Source organism: Perca fluviatilis, chromosome 13 (genome assembly GCF_010015445.1).
Source record: "Perca fluviatilis chromosome 13, GENO_Pfluv_1.0, whole genome shotgun sequence".
Classification (NCBI taxonomy): Eukaryota; Metazoa; Chordata; class Actinopteri; order Perciformes; family Percidae; genus Perca; species Perca fluviatilis.
In genome coordinates this window covers 28625122-28642141 of record NC_053124.1, presented here as the reverse complement: position 1 = coordinate 28642141, position 17020 = coordinate 28625122, and the positions used below count along the sequence as shown (strand labels likewise).

The 17020-nt window shown below is 39.0% G+C and overlaps 1 protein-coding gene across 1 annotated transcript; it reads right to left on the bottom strand.

The window, feature by feature from the left end:
- Positions 1-6145: 6145 nt before the first annotated feature.
- Positions 6146-15611, bottom strand: LOC120571333 (chitin synthase chs-2-like). Its single transcript, XM_039820218.1, has 23 exons — positions 15587-15611; positions 15351-15423; positions 14545-14680; positions 14098-14286; positions 13095-13971; positions 12535-12718; positions 12350-12439; positions 11927-12088; positions 11635-11809; positions 11401-11502; positions 11134-11275; positions 10777-10977; positions 10568-10683; positions 10241-10409; positions 9916-10095; positions 9497-9775; positions 9193-9382; positions 9064-9098; positions 8882-8946; positions 8549-8659; positions 8244-8455; positions 8026-8119; positions 6146-7029 (listed from the first exon to the last, which is right to left on the bottom strand). The coding sequence occupies exons 2-23, from the start codon at positions 15374-15376 to the stop codon at positions 6922-6924; spliced, it is 3843 nt and encodes a 1280-aa protein (XP_039676152.1). The 5' UTR covers positions 15377-15423; positions 15587-15611; the 3' UTR covers positions 6146-6921.
- Between the last annotated feature and the right edge of the window lie 1409 nt (positions 15612-17020).

Here is a 17020-nt window from a genome sequence, read left to right as displayed (position 1 = left end):
CTCTCTGCGCTTTACACGGACCTCTGAGACTATCACAGAGCAGGTGCATTTATACGGAGACTTGATTACACACAGCTGGATTCTATTTATCATCATTAGTCATTTAGGTCAACATTGGATCATTCAGAGATCCTCACTGAACTTCTCTGGAGAGAGTTTGCTGCACTGAAAGTAAAGGGGCTGAATAATTTTGCACGCCCAATTTTTCAGTTTTTTATTTGTTAAAAAAGTTTGAAATAGCCAATGAATTTCGTTCCACTTCATAATTGGGACCCACTTGTTGTTGATTCTTCACAAAAAATTACAGTTTTATATCTTTATGTTTGAGGCCTGAAATGTGGCAAAAGGTCGAAACGTTCAAGGGGGCCAAATACTTTCGCAAGGCACTGTACAGTGGACGGGTTGGGTTTAGGAAAAAAACAACGGGGTGATTGGGTTTAGGAATCTTGACACGCGAGACACGATCCCCGGTCTCCTGGCTGAAAGTGCTGTGTTGTTTGACCCATCCACCTCCCCAACTAACCTACTTACACGGATTTTCGGGCTTTCATACTGCTCGCTGCCGTTGTCGCTCTTAATGCTATGCCATCTTCTCACTGACTTTACTTTGGCATTGTTTTCCGTGGTGGCCACACAGAATTTTCACACATTCAGTCCCACCACCACGTAATGCGCTGTCAACAGTTTGTGATCATTTCACAGAATTCTGTGAGACCAGGCTGGATGGGCAGAAATAAAAAGCCATACAAATTTACAGAGTAGACTCCCTTTCAAAGTTTGTTTCAGATTTGTGATTTATGGAAAATGGAAGCTTGTTCTCTGCTCAGGTCATCTCCCAGATGACCTGAGCCGTTTGGAGGTTTTGCAGAGAAGCAGATTAGAGATGCAATTCACCTCCGAACCAATTATTGCCTTGTGAAGAAATAATCTCAGGTTTTGTTGTGATCTTTTTCTAAACTGGATTTGATTCAGTTTGTGGTAATTTAACAAGCTCTGCAAGGTTAAAACTGATGTTCTGGTGTTTTTGATGACACACGGTGTCCGTATGAATGCATCATTTTGATTTGTTGTGGCATAGTGAAGACAAACAACTTACAACCCAAGGCACCTTCAGTTTTATTGTTAATGTATCAGGGCATAAAAGCAGAAATATCTTGTCGGGTTCTCTAAGACACCAACATGTGTGTGTCAGTCTTGTGCATGGGGCTGTAATGAAAGTGTTTCCTTTCTCTCGTGTGCTGTTGCCGCTCTCTAGTGGCATCTTTCAGTTATTCAGCTACATTTATCTTCAATATACACTCAGCTTGATGCACGCATGACAACACCCTCATTTGAGTGATTTGCCAATTATTTGTTATATAAAGTTCAAGAATTCCGCCCGCCCAAACGGCCAAGTTAATGGTTGTGTATGTAAGAGTCTTAGTTAGGATTAGGAGACGTGCTATATGAGGGTGTGGGACACTGCAGAGGCACGCTCTAAAATGACTGTGACACATATTAAGGAATTACATTTTTGGAAATGCTCAATGGGCGTACATTATACATCTTCCTGTTGTGTGATACGCCGTTTATGTGTTATATAAAGTTCGCTCACACAAAAGCTGAAGTATTAGCTAAAGTATCTCCCGAAGATAATAGATTACAAGGCATCAGTTTGTCCTTACATGGTGTGGTTTACCAGCTTTGTGTGGTTTGTAAAGACATTGTCACCTATCCAAAATCAATCTGTGTTATCTTAGTTTATAGTCACCTTTAGTCCCAACCATATGTCACCAAACCTCATCTTTAATATGGCATCTCAAGAAGTTGTATGCAGCTTCTTACTGTATGTAATCTTTAAAAATAAAATTAAAAAAATCTGCTATACCACTGAGACCGGGTCAGGAAAGTGGTTACCACCTATACTGCCACATAATAAGGTAAATGTAAATGACATTGAACTTTTAAAATGTATCCCTTTCTATGCAGAGTACAGCCCCTCTGCAACAACTAATAAACTCACACTCTCGCAGCCCTTGCCATAGTCTTGTTTATGTCCTACTTCAGATTATGATTTGCATAGCTTCACCTATACGCATATCTTAACCACCAATTCACAGTGTTCTCAAAAACTGTGACTGTGCATCAGAACAGGAGTTGCAATGTTGTTTGCAGTATGAATTCAAACAAAACGACATGGTTAAGTTTAGGAAAAGATTGTGGTTTGGGTTAAAATAAGTAAGTTTGTTACGTAAATTAAGTTACGAACGTAAGTAAACTAATCAATGTAATAAAAGTTACAAAAGCTGACTTTCATGCACGGGACACAAACACAGGTCTGCCTGAGTGAACCACCCAGCCCTCCTAAATAGGGTCCATGTCTTCTTAAATGTAGCTGTTTCCCACCTTTAGTCTCAACCAAACGTCATCTTTCATCTGACATCTGTTTTATGAAGCATTTTATTGTAATTAATCTTTCAACTGTTGACTGATCAACTGTGTGTTGATCAGTCCTTAAAATAAAAATCAGCTAATAAATGTTTTTGCGGGCATTTTAGGCCTTTATTTGCACAGGACAGCTGAAGACATGAAGGGAGAGAGGGGGGAATGACATGCAGCAAATGGCCGTAGGTCGGAGTCAAACCCGCAGTCACTGCGTCGAGTAGTAAACCTCTATTTAAGGGCGCATGCTCTACCAGGTGACTTACCCAGGTGCCCCAGCTAATTAATCTTAACCAAAAATGTCCCTGCTTTAGTTTCATTTATGAGGGTTTGATCTTTTATCACCAAGTCAAACAGACCAAACTGGTATTCAATTATCCAACCAAATCGAAATGTCACTGGTTACTCCATCTTACTTAATAATAGGCCATCTGCTTATGAACGTAGATATAAAGGTAATTTATTAAGTGTTCCTCCACACCAACAGTCCAACAAAACACAGCAACAAAAAGTTGAAAAATGCCATGTTTTTTATAAATGGCTGATGAATTAAATTCTGGGGAGGATACACAGCAGCCAAAGAATTATTCATAACATGGTTACCCAAAGCTTCTCATAAAAGGCTTACATCTGATCTAAAAGCCTCTTTTATTAGCTCTTACTAAAGCCTTTAGTTACAACTTTTTAACCCTTTATTAGAGTATGCCTTACAAGAAAGTGGCACTGTGAAGAGATTCCAGCAGCACTCATGCCTTCATTAGGGACGAAATACAACACATTACAAAGAACAGTTACTGTGAATAAAATACAAATATATCCAGATGTCAATCCAATAGATCACCTTTGGATGTGGTGGAACGGGAGATTCACATCATGGATGTGAAGCCTACAAATCTGCAGCAACTGTGGGATGCTTTCATGTCAATATGAACGAATATCTCTGAGGAATCCAGCAATCTATGACACGAAGAATGAAAGCAGGTCTGAAGGCAAAAGGGCCTCCAACCAGATAAGGTGAATTAAATAAACTGGTAAAAACAAAAACAAAAACCAACATAAATTAATGTATTCACTGAAAATAATAGTCAAAATAGATAAATAGAATAGGCTAACATACATTTACAGCTTTTTTACTACGTGATCTTTTATTTGCACATCATAACATTTTAGAATTAAAGCTTTAGTGCGTAACTTTTGGATATTAATGAATGTCCGTTATATTCACTGTAAGAAAAAATACACCATATCTACTCAATAAAAATGAGGCAACAGATTACAAGCAATATTATTAATTAAATTTCACATGGTTTGGTATTGAGTAAATATTAATTAAATGAGACCCTTAATAGTTATCCATTTAATATGAGTAGATTCAAATAGAAAACATTACACAATTAATTATAACCTAAACAAAAATATTGAGTTGATTTGAAAAACATAAACTCCCTAATGTGTAAATAGTACTAAAAAAAATTAATTTAATTCTACATATCAATGATATAATCATCTTCATTAATCTGCACATTGATTTGAATTCAATCAATGCAATGAATTAATTTTGTGCTTTCAATCCATTGTAGTAGTGCTGGGCATTATAGTATACCGGTGTTAATTTCCCATTTGATAGGAATTTTTCATATACCGTAACACCGGTGCATCGCCGCAGATAACACTACAGCCAAATTAATCTGCGAGTGACTTCAGAACGGGAGCCCTGTTAACTTCGTACCCTTCTCACTCATGGTTGTAACTTTATATATATAGGCCTATACATAATTTTTTTTTATATATATATATATATTAAATTAATAACCCACAACTAACTCTCTTTAACAGGATAAAACACCATAGCACACAACTATTTGTGACTTTAACAATTTCTAACACTAATAATTTTACATTTACAAATTTACACAGCCAAACGGCATGCTGGGTAACATTATAGCTGCTAGCTAGCTAGGTTGACAGGAAGTGCTTTTCAATTAAAATTTGACTGATTACATTAATTTGAATTAACTCAATATTCTCTCTATTTGGGATTAGATAAATATAATGCTTATGTTTTATTTAACTACAATGGGTGGATTTTATTCCAAACATTTTTATTTGAAATTTAATTATTTGCCTCAAAATCAAAAAAAACAATCATATTGAATATTTTTTTTACCTAATAATAATAATTCAAATCTACATGACCACAGAATCATTTCTTACAGTGTTCAAGCCATTGCCAAATGAGTTGCTACAAAGCTAATTAAGACTACGGAGTGTCTATTTGCATCCCCGGTATGAATAGCCTCGGCCACACAGCTGAGCTATTCACACGTTGGTCGCGTGCACCGAAATCATGGCGGACGTTCATCTTTCATGACCGCAAAAACTGGCAAAGTTTTGTCTCTAAAGTTTATAACAATTGAATTTCTAGCGGAAAATGGATACTACAGTTGCGCTTTCTGTCTTCAGTGAAAGCATACAACCGTTAGTTTGTTAGCTAGTACCTCTTTTTTGTATACAGTACCGTTACCTAGCAACCGAGGCTTGAAGAAATCAAGTGGTAAACAGTTAAACAAGGTTCTGTAAGAACTGCTAGGTGAGTGTTTAGTACGCTTACCTTTGGTATGGGAGTTTGGAGTTTGATGCCACTGTGAGGCAATCTTATTTTTAAAATTTTGGATTGGATAATTTGCATGCAATTTGCGCAAGTCAGGGCCTGCGAACGCGAAATTTTATTATTTTTTTTGTAGGGTGGTAGGGGAAGACTCATGAATATGCCTGCTCTGGTTGGGTTGGTTAGGTTTAGGCAACAGGAGTGGGATTGGTTATGGTTAGGGTAAGAATGTCAGGGCGATAATATTCCAAAAAGGTGTAGGCCTAATACATGAGTAGTATGGATAACTGTGTGTAACTATATGCCAAGGTACTGTAAATGCACAGGGGTGCAAATAGCATACATTGATATTTGTACCAGACGGGGTATTAATAGAACACATTGCTGTGTGCACCAGCGGGGTACGAATAGCATTCATTTCTAATTTCACCAGGGTACGAATAGCACTTCTAATTGCACCAGGGTACAAATAGCATACACTGCTAATTGTACCAGGGGTGCAAATAGCCTCACCCTTAAGACTATCAGATCCAAACATCTCTCTCTGTATTTCTCAGTATGGCTATAATCAGAAGATTGTGTCGTCCGGCAATTTTCGCTATCATTTTTTTTTTTTTTTCGCGATCACAGAATCATGTGTATCATGTATCATGTGGACGCGCCAACAGTTTTGTTGTCATTACTTAGAATTCTTTATGGGTGCGACAGAAACTACGCACTATAGCTTTAACTATTGCTGAATTCACATTTAGTTGGGCCAAACATGTTCAAACAAGTACAAATGGGTGTGTGTGAGACAAAACATTATAATTATACATACTGTGTGTTTTATAACTGCATACAGGCGTAGTCATCAACAGTCGTAAATAGACAAGAGTGATTAAAGATAATAGGCACCTTGAAGTGGCTGGACTAGAGGAAGCAGTAACATAACACGTTTTTATCTAATGAACTTAACTTATTCCAGTCTTACAAGTTACACAGCCTGATGAAGTTAGAATTAGAGCGTGTCCACACTAATGTGAGTCTAATGTGAAAAAAATACCAATCCTATTATTACAAAGTGCTTTATTGAGAAACAGCAACAAAAACAAAACAGCCACAAACAGACAACTCTAAAATTACACAGAATTTTATTTTGGTTAGGCATAACTTATTTCTACTTCATTCAAAAATAAATATAAATAAACATCATGATCATTGTTAGTTTTTATGGCCACATACTGTAACTTCACCAGCAGCTTATTTTTTTATCCCTCAGAGAAAAACCTTTAGTTATTTATTATATCTAGTGCAATTAAGATAACATTCCAGTCAAACTGAAAAAAAGTAAATTTAAAGTATAATTTTCTTCTGTCTTTGTAGTTAAGTGATGATCTCCCCAACTTCTGACCAGATTTCTCAGACTTGTTTTGTAACCATTAAAAGAACACTAGTCTGCCTATAACAGCAGATGCAGTGTCATTCCTCTTCACATTACCCGTTCTGTGTCTAAACCTCATTCATTCCTCTTCACATTATAGTGTATTAAACACTGAGGTTACACACAAAAAAAATCTTTACAATATAACATAACTTCAGATCCATAAACAGTATTACCAATCTTGTATTTATCGACCTGATGCTGTCTGGCACTTTCATTTGCACTCAACACACATACTCACACACACTATTTCAATTAGAATATGCATCACTTGGTTTTCAGCAAAGCACTGTGTGACAAACCCTATTTCAATAACAGCTTTTTATAAATAAATTGCACATGCCTAGATGTAAACATAAATTAATATACATAATAAAGACATTTTTGGTAAAAGCTCACATACATTGGATATTTCAAAGTGCTAAAAAGTGTTGTGCACAGAGTCTATGTTTACACCTCATGACGTCTGTTACATGTAGATAGAATCCTCGTCATCACTGTTATCAAACTCATCAGATTCAGAGTCCTCCAGGGAGCTGGATTCGATGACGGAGTCGCCGTTGGAGACAGAGTCGACCTGGAAGGAGATAAAAGGAACATCAGCTCACTTAAATGCCACCACACCTGGGACACTCCTTGTGTTTAGTCTCCAGGTGACTAAACTATTGTTCTTATCTTAACAACAGTAGCAGAAGGGTGTGGTTAGTGCAACAGTACATACAGCATCTACTGGCTTCATCAATTAAAGGAATATAATTTTTGACGGCAATTAAGTGTTCTGTCCTGTCAGCATACTGTACGTAGTGATCCTACTCATCATTGGCGTTTGGACTTGTCATGATGTTAAAATGCTGTTTACGATATTTATTGCTGTGCACAACCCCAGAGTTTCCTCACAAAGTGTTCTCAACAAAGTTTTGTCCAATGTAGAAGGCTACTTTGTACCCTTCCAATAAACAAAGAATAAAGAAATATTGATTGAATATCGATAATTGTAGTATTATTGCAAGTTACTCTTGTTACTGGGACTCTTGGACTGATCTTTTGCAGACTAAGACACAGTAAACTGCTTGTTTTTAATGTCAATAACAAAATGCTCCAAATGTTTTATACTGCTTTTATTGAAAGTGTTTTAACTTGCTGTATTATCTGCTGGTTCGGAAATGCCACTGAGTCTCAGAAAAAGACAATCAGAAAGCAATAGAGCCATAAAAGCCTTAAATCAGTCAGAATAAGCTAGTCGTCCAGCTGGTCTGACCATACCCAAGGGTGTATAGTGTATTGTAGTGTGTGATGTATATTCATGTTTTGTTTGTCGGTGTCTGATATAATAATTATTTGTTTGTATCATATGTCTGATGTCTTGTTATAAAGTGCCTTGCGATTGTTCCGCAAACCCAACTGCCCCACCGGGACAATAAAGTTATCTACTACTACTACTACGTTAGCAGCAGCAGCAGGCGTATTAAGAGGCAACACTAGTAGAAGAAAAAGCAGCAGTAGCAGTCTGAGTAGCTGCTGTAGTATTAGTAGTTACAGTAGTAGATCTAACAACAAGAATAGTTGTAAATACCTTTTTGCCTGAAAGGTATGCTTCTTTTAGTTCATTTTTTTCCTCTTTGGGCTCTGTGTCCAGAAAGGCCACATAATGGATCAGAGTGTAGATTCTAGATAATAAAAAAACAGAACAAGTTAGATTTTTTATTGAAAAAAGATGAATGGACATTATGAACAACATTAAATTCCAAACCCTGTGGACGAGAAACAAAATCATTTGATGTAGGTGCTCACCTGTGGTAGAACATTGTAAGGAACTGGATTCCAACCATTGTCGCAAATCCCAGAATGAACATGAAGCCAATGGGGTCGATTTGTATGTTTTTTCCGGTGGGCTTGAGGTTGAAGTCGAGTATGGGGATCGTGATAGAGACGGTCCCGGAGATCTGGAGGGTAAATGTCGCCACCAGCCACAGGGCATTCATCATGAAGTAGGCAAAGTTTATCTGTGTGTATTAAGAAAGATAGGATTAATTTACGTTAAATTGCGCAGTTGTTTCCTGTTAAATATGTACTGTAGTTCAGCTCCCCACACCTACCTTGTTTCTCAGCTCTCGCAGGTCATTCTTAATCTTTTGCTGTCTCACTTTATCGTCCGGCAGAGGTTCCAAGTACTTTTTCTGAAGATCTATCCAGAACTCCTCCTCCTCCTGCAGAAAAACACAGAAACCCATTTCAATTATTTATTCTGTTATTTGTGCATGTTTAGACACGGCACATAACAAAAAATTACTTAAAACTGCAAATGCTTCAATGTCATGTTGAGGTCTGTTTTTACCAGCATTGGGAAACTGAATATGCTGAGCATCACTTTGATAATGTGATTCCGATGCAGTTGATCACACTAACCTGATAAAATGAGACATACACACCTTGTCGAGTGAGTCCTCCTGCAGCTGCATGCTATTGGACACATTCTGTAGTTGTGTCACCCAACCTGGAGTGAAGAGCAAGACAGAAGGCTATTAGATAACATCCCATTTGAAATGAGCTGGAATTTTCTTGCAAAGAAACATGCTGACATTTAGACTTTTGCTAAATAGTTTGGACTCACATTGGGTAGGAAAGTCGAAAACAGGCTCCGCTTGCCTTAAAACACAATCAGAAAAATCATTAGTATAATATCACACTTTGTAAATCTGGCACATTAAATTTCAATTGATGTTCCACCTTTAGGACTCACCTCTGTTGTTCCTCTGCAAAACTTGTGCTCTCAACAATAGTGTTTTGGGGCAGGAGTTCTGGCTGTTCAGCCTGTGTGGACTCTGGGCTCAGGACTGCCTGGCTGACAGCGTGATGCCCGTCTCCAGATCTCTGGTTGGACTTTTTACAACATTTGGCCCACGAGAAGAACCGCTGGCATGCGCTTTTGGCTGTAAAGGTGAAGACCAACTTCAGTTCAGTCAGCACACACAATCATACAGACCTTGTGTTGCATTCGGAGTCACGTTACAATAAACTCTTTTTAGTGTCAACCTGGTATATACCTTGCTGGGTTCTTGTTTGGGGGGTGGAAGGCTCTGGTGTGGCAGCTCCAGCAGCAGGTTTTGTCTCCCGGGTGCCCCAGGAAACGTTGTTCATGTTGACCAAGGAGTAGATGGAGAGCAGGAGGTATGCGCTTGGGATGGCGAGGATGTAGATTAAGCCGTGGAAGATCAGATGGCTTTCCTGAGGATGCATTATTGCTGTGATGATGTAAATGGCGGAAATGGAAATGACGAAAATGCTGCTGGGTGTCAGGATAGTGTTTTCTTTCACCATTGAGCCTGAAGAAAGATAAAGGTAAAGAGACTTATTAGGATTGAATCAGCTTAAAGCAGTTCTTCTAAAAAGTATTTTACAAAGTCCAAATACAGTCACTGCACATATGTCTGCATAAAGTTATACCTACGTTACTGGAACTTACCGATAATGGACAACGTCACCACCAACATGAGGAATGCATACATGATACTCAGGAGTCCTGCAATTTTAATCTGAGTGTCGGACTTTAGTTTAAAGCATAGAATAAGGAAGATGATAGGAGGTATCACAGCCAGGACCAGGGCACCGCTGGCATCCATGTTAAAGAGGAAGTTAAAACTACCTGGAGGCCAAAAAAAGAGGCACATTTTATTTTTGCATTTATTCAAATATAATTGAAACATTCTTAAAACGATCATAAATCCAGTGAAGTCCAGTCCAATCTCAAAAGTATAAAGACATTATGTCCTAAAACACTAAACACCAACCTGCAACCATAAGGCAGATGGTGGCAGGGGCCAGGATGGATGAGGCGATGGCAAAGAGCTGGTAGAACATGTAAGGCTTGGACATGCTACGGTTTCTCTTGGAAATTGTGCTGCTTGAGCCCAAGAGATCCACCACGTTGGCCATTGTGGACGGTCCCCAACGCCGACGCTGAAGATAGTAATCATTAGCATGTGATGTGATTTTACACTTAATGACAACTTGTACGCAAAGAGATTCACATTTGTGGATGAATTGCCTTATCATTGTGGGTATTTCTTCGCCCTTATAATATTAGTGTAAAGGTTCTGATCAGCTGCGGCGCTCACCTGGTTGTAGAGTTCACCGAAGTCCTCCGGTGCATTGGTGTAAGCGTCAGCTGCTGCGTTGTACTCGACTCTCCATCCTTGTTTCAGCAGCAGAGTACACAGCCAGCGGTCCTCACCTGCAGAAAGCAGAAAATTGATTTGAGAGGAGGAGGGGAGAATGATTTATTGAAGACTTATTGAAAGCAGGAAGTCCAAATCAAACATGTTACCTTGATCGTACTGGATGTATTGGCTCGCCTCCATGGACTTGGTGGAGTATTTCTTCATCACGTTGTCGTCCATCAGCGCCGCTGCTCTGAACAGACTGAAGCAGCCGGGGCTGCAAAGTACACAGCCAATGACATGCTCCGCTGTCTTTTGCAGCCAATGACTAACAGCGTACTCAAACTTCTGGAACCACACTGCGGGACCTGCAAAGGAAAAACAGAGGGATTGTAAATCTCAAAAAAATTACTTGTTCAGTGCTAGTCACTGTTGGCTTTCAGCTTCAGTGGTGGATCGTAGAGCTGAACACCACAAATAAATGATACTTTGTCTCCTTTATCTTAATTGTGCAATGTGCTAACCTGAGCCTGTGGGATGAATCCTGCCACACGCTGCTCCGACACTTGGGTACATTTTCAGACGATCGATGAGGAGCATCACAGCAGCCGGCTGGAAGTCTGTGTCCCCATCTAAAGCCAGGAGGTAGGTGTTGTGCTTTTCTTTCTGGAGGAACATGCGCAATTTGTTTCGCCTTTACATTTAGGTTGTATTTAATACTACTGTAGAAACAAGTTTGAGCTCATTAGAAAAAAAATCCACAAAAGGTTTAGATGTTTCTCTTATCTCACCTTAATTTCTGCTTTCAAATCAGCCTCGTTCTCTCCACTCTGCCAGCGTGCGTAATATTTGTTCATGAGTTTCCAGCCCAGAAGATAGTAAAGGTACATGACCTGGAAAATAAGAAATAAGAATTAACAAAACTACAGTAAGAGTCGTAAAAATTTTCCAATGTGACCCAATGTGAACTGTAAAAGGTCCATGTGACTGACCCTTCTGGGGTCTACAAGTCATTATTTTCCTACCTGTGACCATCTCTTCTTGTGGCGGATGAGTTCTTTATCCTTGAAGTGAACCACGATAATGTTCCCATGAGGCATGGTGACCACCAGACGTCCTCCGTACGGCGTTCTTATTATCTTCTGATCAGGGATCTGCAGCTTCTTATGGAAGAACTTTTTGTCGATGTTTGTGAAGATGCTGACGACAGAGAACGGGAGAACTTTTATAGTAATTTGTACTAGGCTGAATTTTTTAAATACTTAACACTAAAATGCACCGTAACTGTAGTAGACCATCTGTAAAAATGGTTTTTACCCATAAACTTCTGTGAGGATTTCCACAAGGTGCTGTCCGTATTCGTTGAGGTGACGACCACGACTCCCCTTGACTTCATTGAACGCGTCATCAAAGTAGATATGGGTTTCGAAGGTGAAATCAGTGTTCTTTTTATCTGTCTTTGGTCTGTACTTGTCCAGTCTGCAGTGTTCAAAGATACATAAAGAGGACATGTGAGGAAATCCACAGTGATGCAGTAAATTTTGCAGTTGTTAAAAGTACACTGCTAAAACTGTCTAGGCCAAGAACACAAACTAAACTAAACTAAAATCCTGTGACAGCAGAAAATTAAGCAACAATCCTTTTTTTTTACCTTCCCTGTGTAATAACAATTTACCCAAGGAAATTAACAGAGATAGAGTTAGAGAATTGGAAAGATGATCAATGAAACAAAAAACTCACCTGAATATTGAGATAATGATGTTCATCATCTCATCGTAGGTTTCGTGCCACATTGTCGCACACAGATACACCATCAACGTATCAACCACCCTGATGACAAGATTTGCAAATTTGAGAAATAGCAGTTTCTTTTAGGCGAAGAGACAATGTAAGTCCAATGGAGGAGTACTCATACACACACTTACTTCTTTTTCCTGTCTTTGGACTGGATGTCGAATCGGGTGTTGAGGAGCAGGGACTGTTCGATAAATGCTCCTTCATAAAGCCTCCTGATGAACAGGTCTTGGGTCCTCTGGATACGATCCACATTTAGGTACCACAGATGGAGGGTGGCCAACAGAAGGCCAAGCCACCAGGATACTGCCGACCCTGAAGGAGGATTAACACACATTAGATGAAAATTCCAATTTTGGAAAGTATCTTAATCTATATCGTATGATGAAGCTTTTAGTGTATCCAGAAGAATTCAGTATTAAATAACAAAATAGCAAGGTTAACTGATAATACTTTTAATTCCAAATAAATCATGATCCACATTTTTTGAGGGGGGATTTTCTTTCTTTGAAGAAATGGCTTCTGCATACACCTGAGCACTGGGGCCGACCGGTATAAAGATATGGTAATAAGGTAGATATGAAGATATGAAAGTATGAAGGCATAAAGGGTGTGGTGGCCCGAGGATGGACAGTTCATTTTAATATGTGACAAAATGCATTGTAACTCATACAAGGCTTTATATTAATACCTGTCAATAATCCAATGTCAGCTAGCTTGGACATGTCCAGGAAGCACAGAGTGTGTGTGACATCCAAAACCAGCTGTGGGAACACACTGCCATTTAGACTTTGGTTTCTTCCATCCACAACTTGATTGCAGTAGCTTGTGAAGTTGATTGCAGTCCCGTTCAAACTTGTTCTGTACTCTTGATAGTAAACGATAACGGGGACGACGAACAGAACCATCACGGCCAGGGAGGCCAGGTACAAAGGCAGGATGAAGCATCGCCGCAGGGCGTGCATCTTGCAGGCTACCAAAGAAAACCAGTGGCAGAGTGCAGATGAGATCAGCTGGACCCCGATGATGATAGCTATAATTTTTGTCTCACGGCTCGGGATGGAGGTCACGATGTTCCAGTCCATTTTGGCCAGAGGGACGTAGGCTCCGAGCACACAGGCGGTTACAGCGATCCTGAGCAGGCTGGTGAGGATGTTTAGCATGTTCTGGCACTTTGTCAAGTCTTTACAGAAGTTCTCGAGGAATAGGGAGCTGCTATTCTTGCTGATAAGTCTCAAGTAGCCCTCCCACCAGTTGAAAGACACCAAGAAGGACGCACCAACAGCCAGACCCACCCAAATGATCATCTTGATATCAGCAGTATTCTTCGTGATGTATAGATAGAGGAAGAGGGCGTAACCCAGCAAAATGAGGACGAAGGCAAAGATGGATGGCAGCAGGAAGCGGTTCCTTTCTTTGGCGGAGCACTGAGTGATCACCTGTAGGAGCGCGGAGAGGATGGCTACACCATTCAGAATTGTCACGTTGGTCACAATGTCCAAGTGTGGCATTGCTACTATGGTTAGAATCGCTACACCCATAGCCGCCAGGAACTCAAGGAGAAGGACCTGAAGAAGAAGCAGATGATCATGATCATTTAAAAATGCAGTATTAAAAAAAGTCAGGATGCATGCCAGGTTCTGTTTTTTGGCATCTGATGAAAGAAAGCTTTGAAATGTTGACTCTTGTCTTACCAGGGCAATGGTGGATTTTCTTGGCGGCTTTGATGTTTTATAGCATGACTTCCAAATACTTTTCAACAATAGAAAAACACTGGAGATGATGAGAGCACAGCCGATACAAAGTAGAGCAACGGGTTTCATGTTATCTGGAAGGACTTTTGTGCCTTCGTTGGACAAGGTGATGAGGAGTAGGAACGTACTCTGGAACAGAGCAAAAAAAAAAAAAAAGGTGATTATCATTTAATCAGGGAGTTATTACTGTGATATAAGTTGAGTTAGACAGAAACAAATCTATAATTTCCCAGTTATGGAATGAACCAAAATGTATTTGTGTGTCAGAATTAACTCCGATATCCTATGGGTCAACTGAGTAAGTTGATCTGTCTTTGGAGCAGACAGTTCATGCAAATCACAAATTCAAATTCCTGCATTTCTAAAAATGTATAAATAATAGCAAACCTTGCTACATAGGGCCAATCCAAACACAGACACTGCAACGATAGCTAGAGAGAGGATCTTTAGTAGTTTGATCATCTTCCATGGCGTCTGTTCATCCTCAATGACGGGAACCTCCCTGCAGGTATCCCACGGCCTCCTGAATAAAGACAAAGAATGTTAAAGGCAGGTAGTAGGAAGGTAGGTGGAAAACTAGTGAGATAGGAAGTAGAAATGCAATAAATGTACAGTACAAACAACAAATGTTAAAGTAATTATAACATAATCTATATAGATAGATAGATAGATAGATAGATAGATAGATAGATAGATAGATAGATAGAAAGCATACATTTTAAATAAATGATTAACACAATTGTATCAATTCTAAAAAGTTTATAACACACTATAATGCAATGTAAGATAAAAAATAAAAATAAAGATAATTAATTAAAATGTGATACAAAAGTTGTTAAAAATTTCTTCAGAGAAGAAGTTGAAATAATTGATCATTGATAATTGTCAAAACTACTTGTCATTTTATCTGCTAACTACATAATGTGTTATAAATAATGCACTATACATGTATATGCTGCTTGGTAAATCACTTTTTCTGGTTTAAAAAAGTGCATCGCTAATTTCCCTTGTTAAATATACATGAACATATAAACAACTGCAACTACAGGCAAATATCAAATAAAAGTGAATGGCTTGCTGTTATGTCATTATTTTCAATTCAGTTCAAACAACCTTATTTCACATTATTTCAAATGAAACAAAAACAATAAACTGGAACTTCTATATAAAAAGTAAATATTTAGAGTACTTACTGTGTCATGTCTCTTTCTTCTTCCATCCTTTCTTTGTGATTGGTATTGTGAATGATGCAGTCAAGAAGGGATGCTGTTATATGCAGAAAGGGTTTGGTTACATTGTCATCATGCCCGCCCATATTTCTGTTTGTACCTCCCTCCCATCAGGAACACAAATACCTCAATTAAAATTGGAGAACAGTTTGTATTTGAGCAGTAATTACAAAGCCTACAATAAAACAAACTGCACTGACCTCAATTCAGTAGCCGTTGTGTAATACCAATGTTTCTGTATCTGCTGTGTGTTGGGAGCACTGATTGAAGAAGTACACAGATCTAGTACTTAAGTAAAAGTAGCAATAATACAGTGAAGAAAGTTTGTTTTACTTAAAGGCAGGGCTGGAAATGTTAAAACATTAGCACCTCCTCAGGGCGTCGTCTAACCCCTCCCCCTGCTCTGAGGGCTCCAACCCACACACAGACGTGCTCAAGCACCTCTGGAGTGGAGGAGGAGATAAAGGAATGTATTAACCTAGGAACACCAATACCAGCAGCATATTTTGTTAAATTACCTTTAGTAAAGTCTAACCTCTCCTAGAGGCGTGCAGTGTTTAATACCTCCCTTAACATAAAAGTGAAGAAGTGAAGTGAAAGAAGTCAGACTTGTCCTCTTGTCTCACCAGTTGTCAGTTGTGGGACTTAATATAGAAACTTTGTTCTGATGGAGTTTAAAGCTCAAATGTACGGTGGCCGGGAAGTGCAATGCAACATTACAAAGAATGAAACACTTTTACAAAGCTCGAGACAAATTTACATTTTGGAAAACAAATTTACATTTTGGAAAACAAAATAACATTTTAGAAAACAAATTTACATTTTGGAAAACAAAATAACATTTTAGAAAACAAATTTACATTTTGGAAAACAAAATAACATTTTCGAAAACAAATTTACGTTTTAGAAAACAAATTTACATTTTGGAAAACAAAATAACATTTTCGAAAACAAATTTACGTTTTAGAAAACAAATTTACATTTTGGAAAACAAAATAACATTTTAGAAAACAAATTTACATTTTCGAAAACAAATTTACATTTTAGAAAACAAATTAACAAGATGCAAAACACTTTTACCAGTCCCGAAACAAATTTACAAATGACAGATTCTTCACGGGAAGGGAATGTACCACATACCCGGAAGTGATGAGGTGTTGTTGGTGAGCGCCAGTCAATTTGTGTTGTTGTGAGTAGGTGTATATGGCGTGAATGAAGTTTATGGTGACTTTTACGTGTGGTCGGTGTTTGGAGTTTTATATATGACGGACCTGACGGAAACATTGGAAAAACAGGGAACGTATGTACCGGCGGCCGGATGGGAAGCTACAGCAGGGGGGCAGCTGAGTCCGTCTGCAGCTGCAGGACCTGGAGCTCACTGCCCATTCCTGGGAGCCAAAAACGACAACGCACCCGCGCTGGAGACCCAGGCCGTATTGCTGGGCCCGCTGGAGGAAAGGGAAGCCCGGGAGAATCAGATCCAGGACTGACGGAGCGGCGGACTGTCACAGCCTGCTGAAGTTTAAATCACAGGTTTCCTAAAGGAGTCTGGCGGGACTCGGACTGTGGACCGAAAACACGACTTAAAAGTCTCGTTAAATAAATAAATACATGCAGAAATAAATGAATCATTA

Coding starts and splice junctions, on each gene's coding strand:
- LOC120571333 (XM_039820218.1), bottom strand. CDS start 15,376: ATGGAAGAAGAAAGAGACATGACACA. Junction 11,276..11,400: donor ATTTGAAAGCAGAAATTAAG/GTGAGATAAGAG, acceptor ATGTTCCTCCAG/AAAGAAAAGCACAACACCTA. Junction 10,096..10,240: donor CATCTGCCTTATGGTTGCAG/GTTGGTGTTTAG, acceptor TTTGGCCTCCAG/GTAGTTTTAACTTCCTCTTT.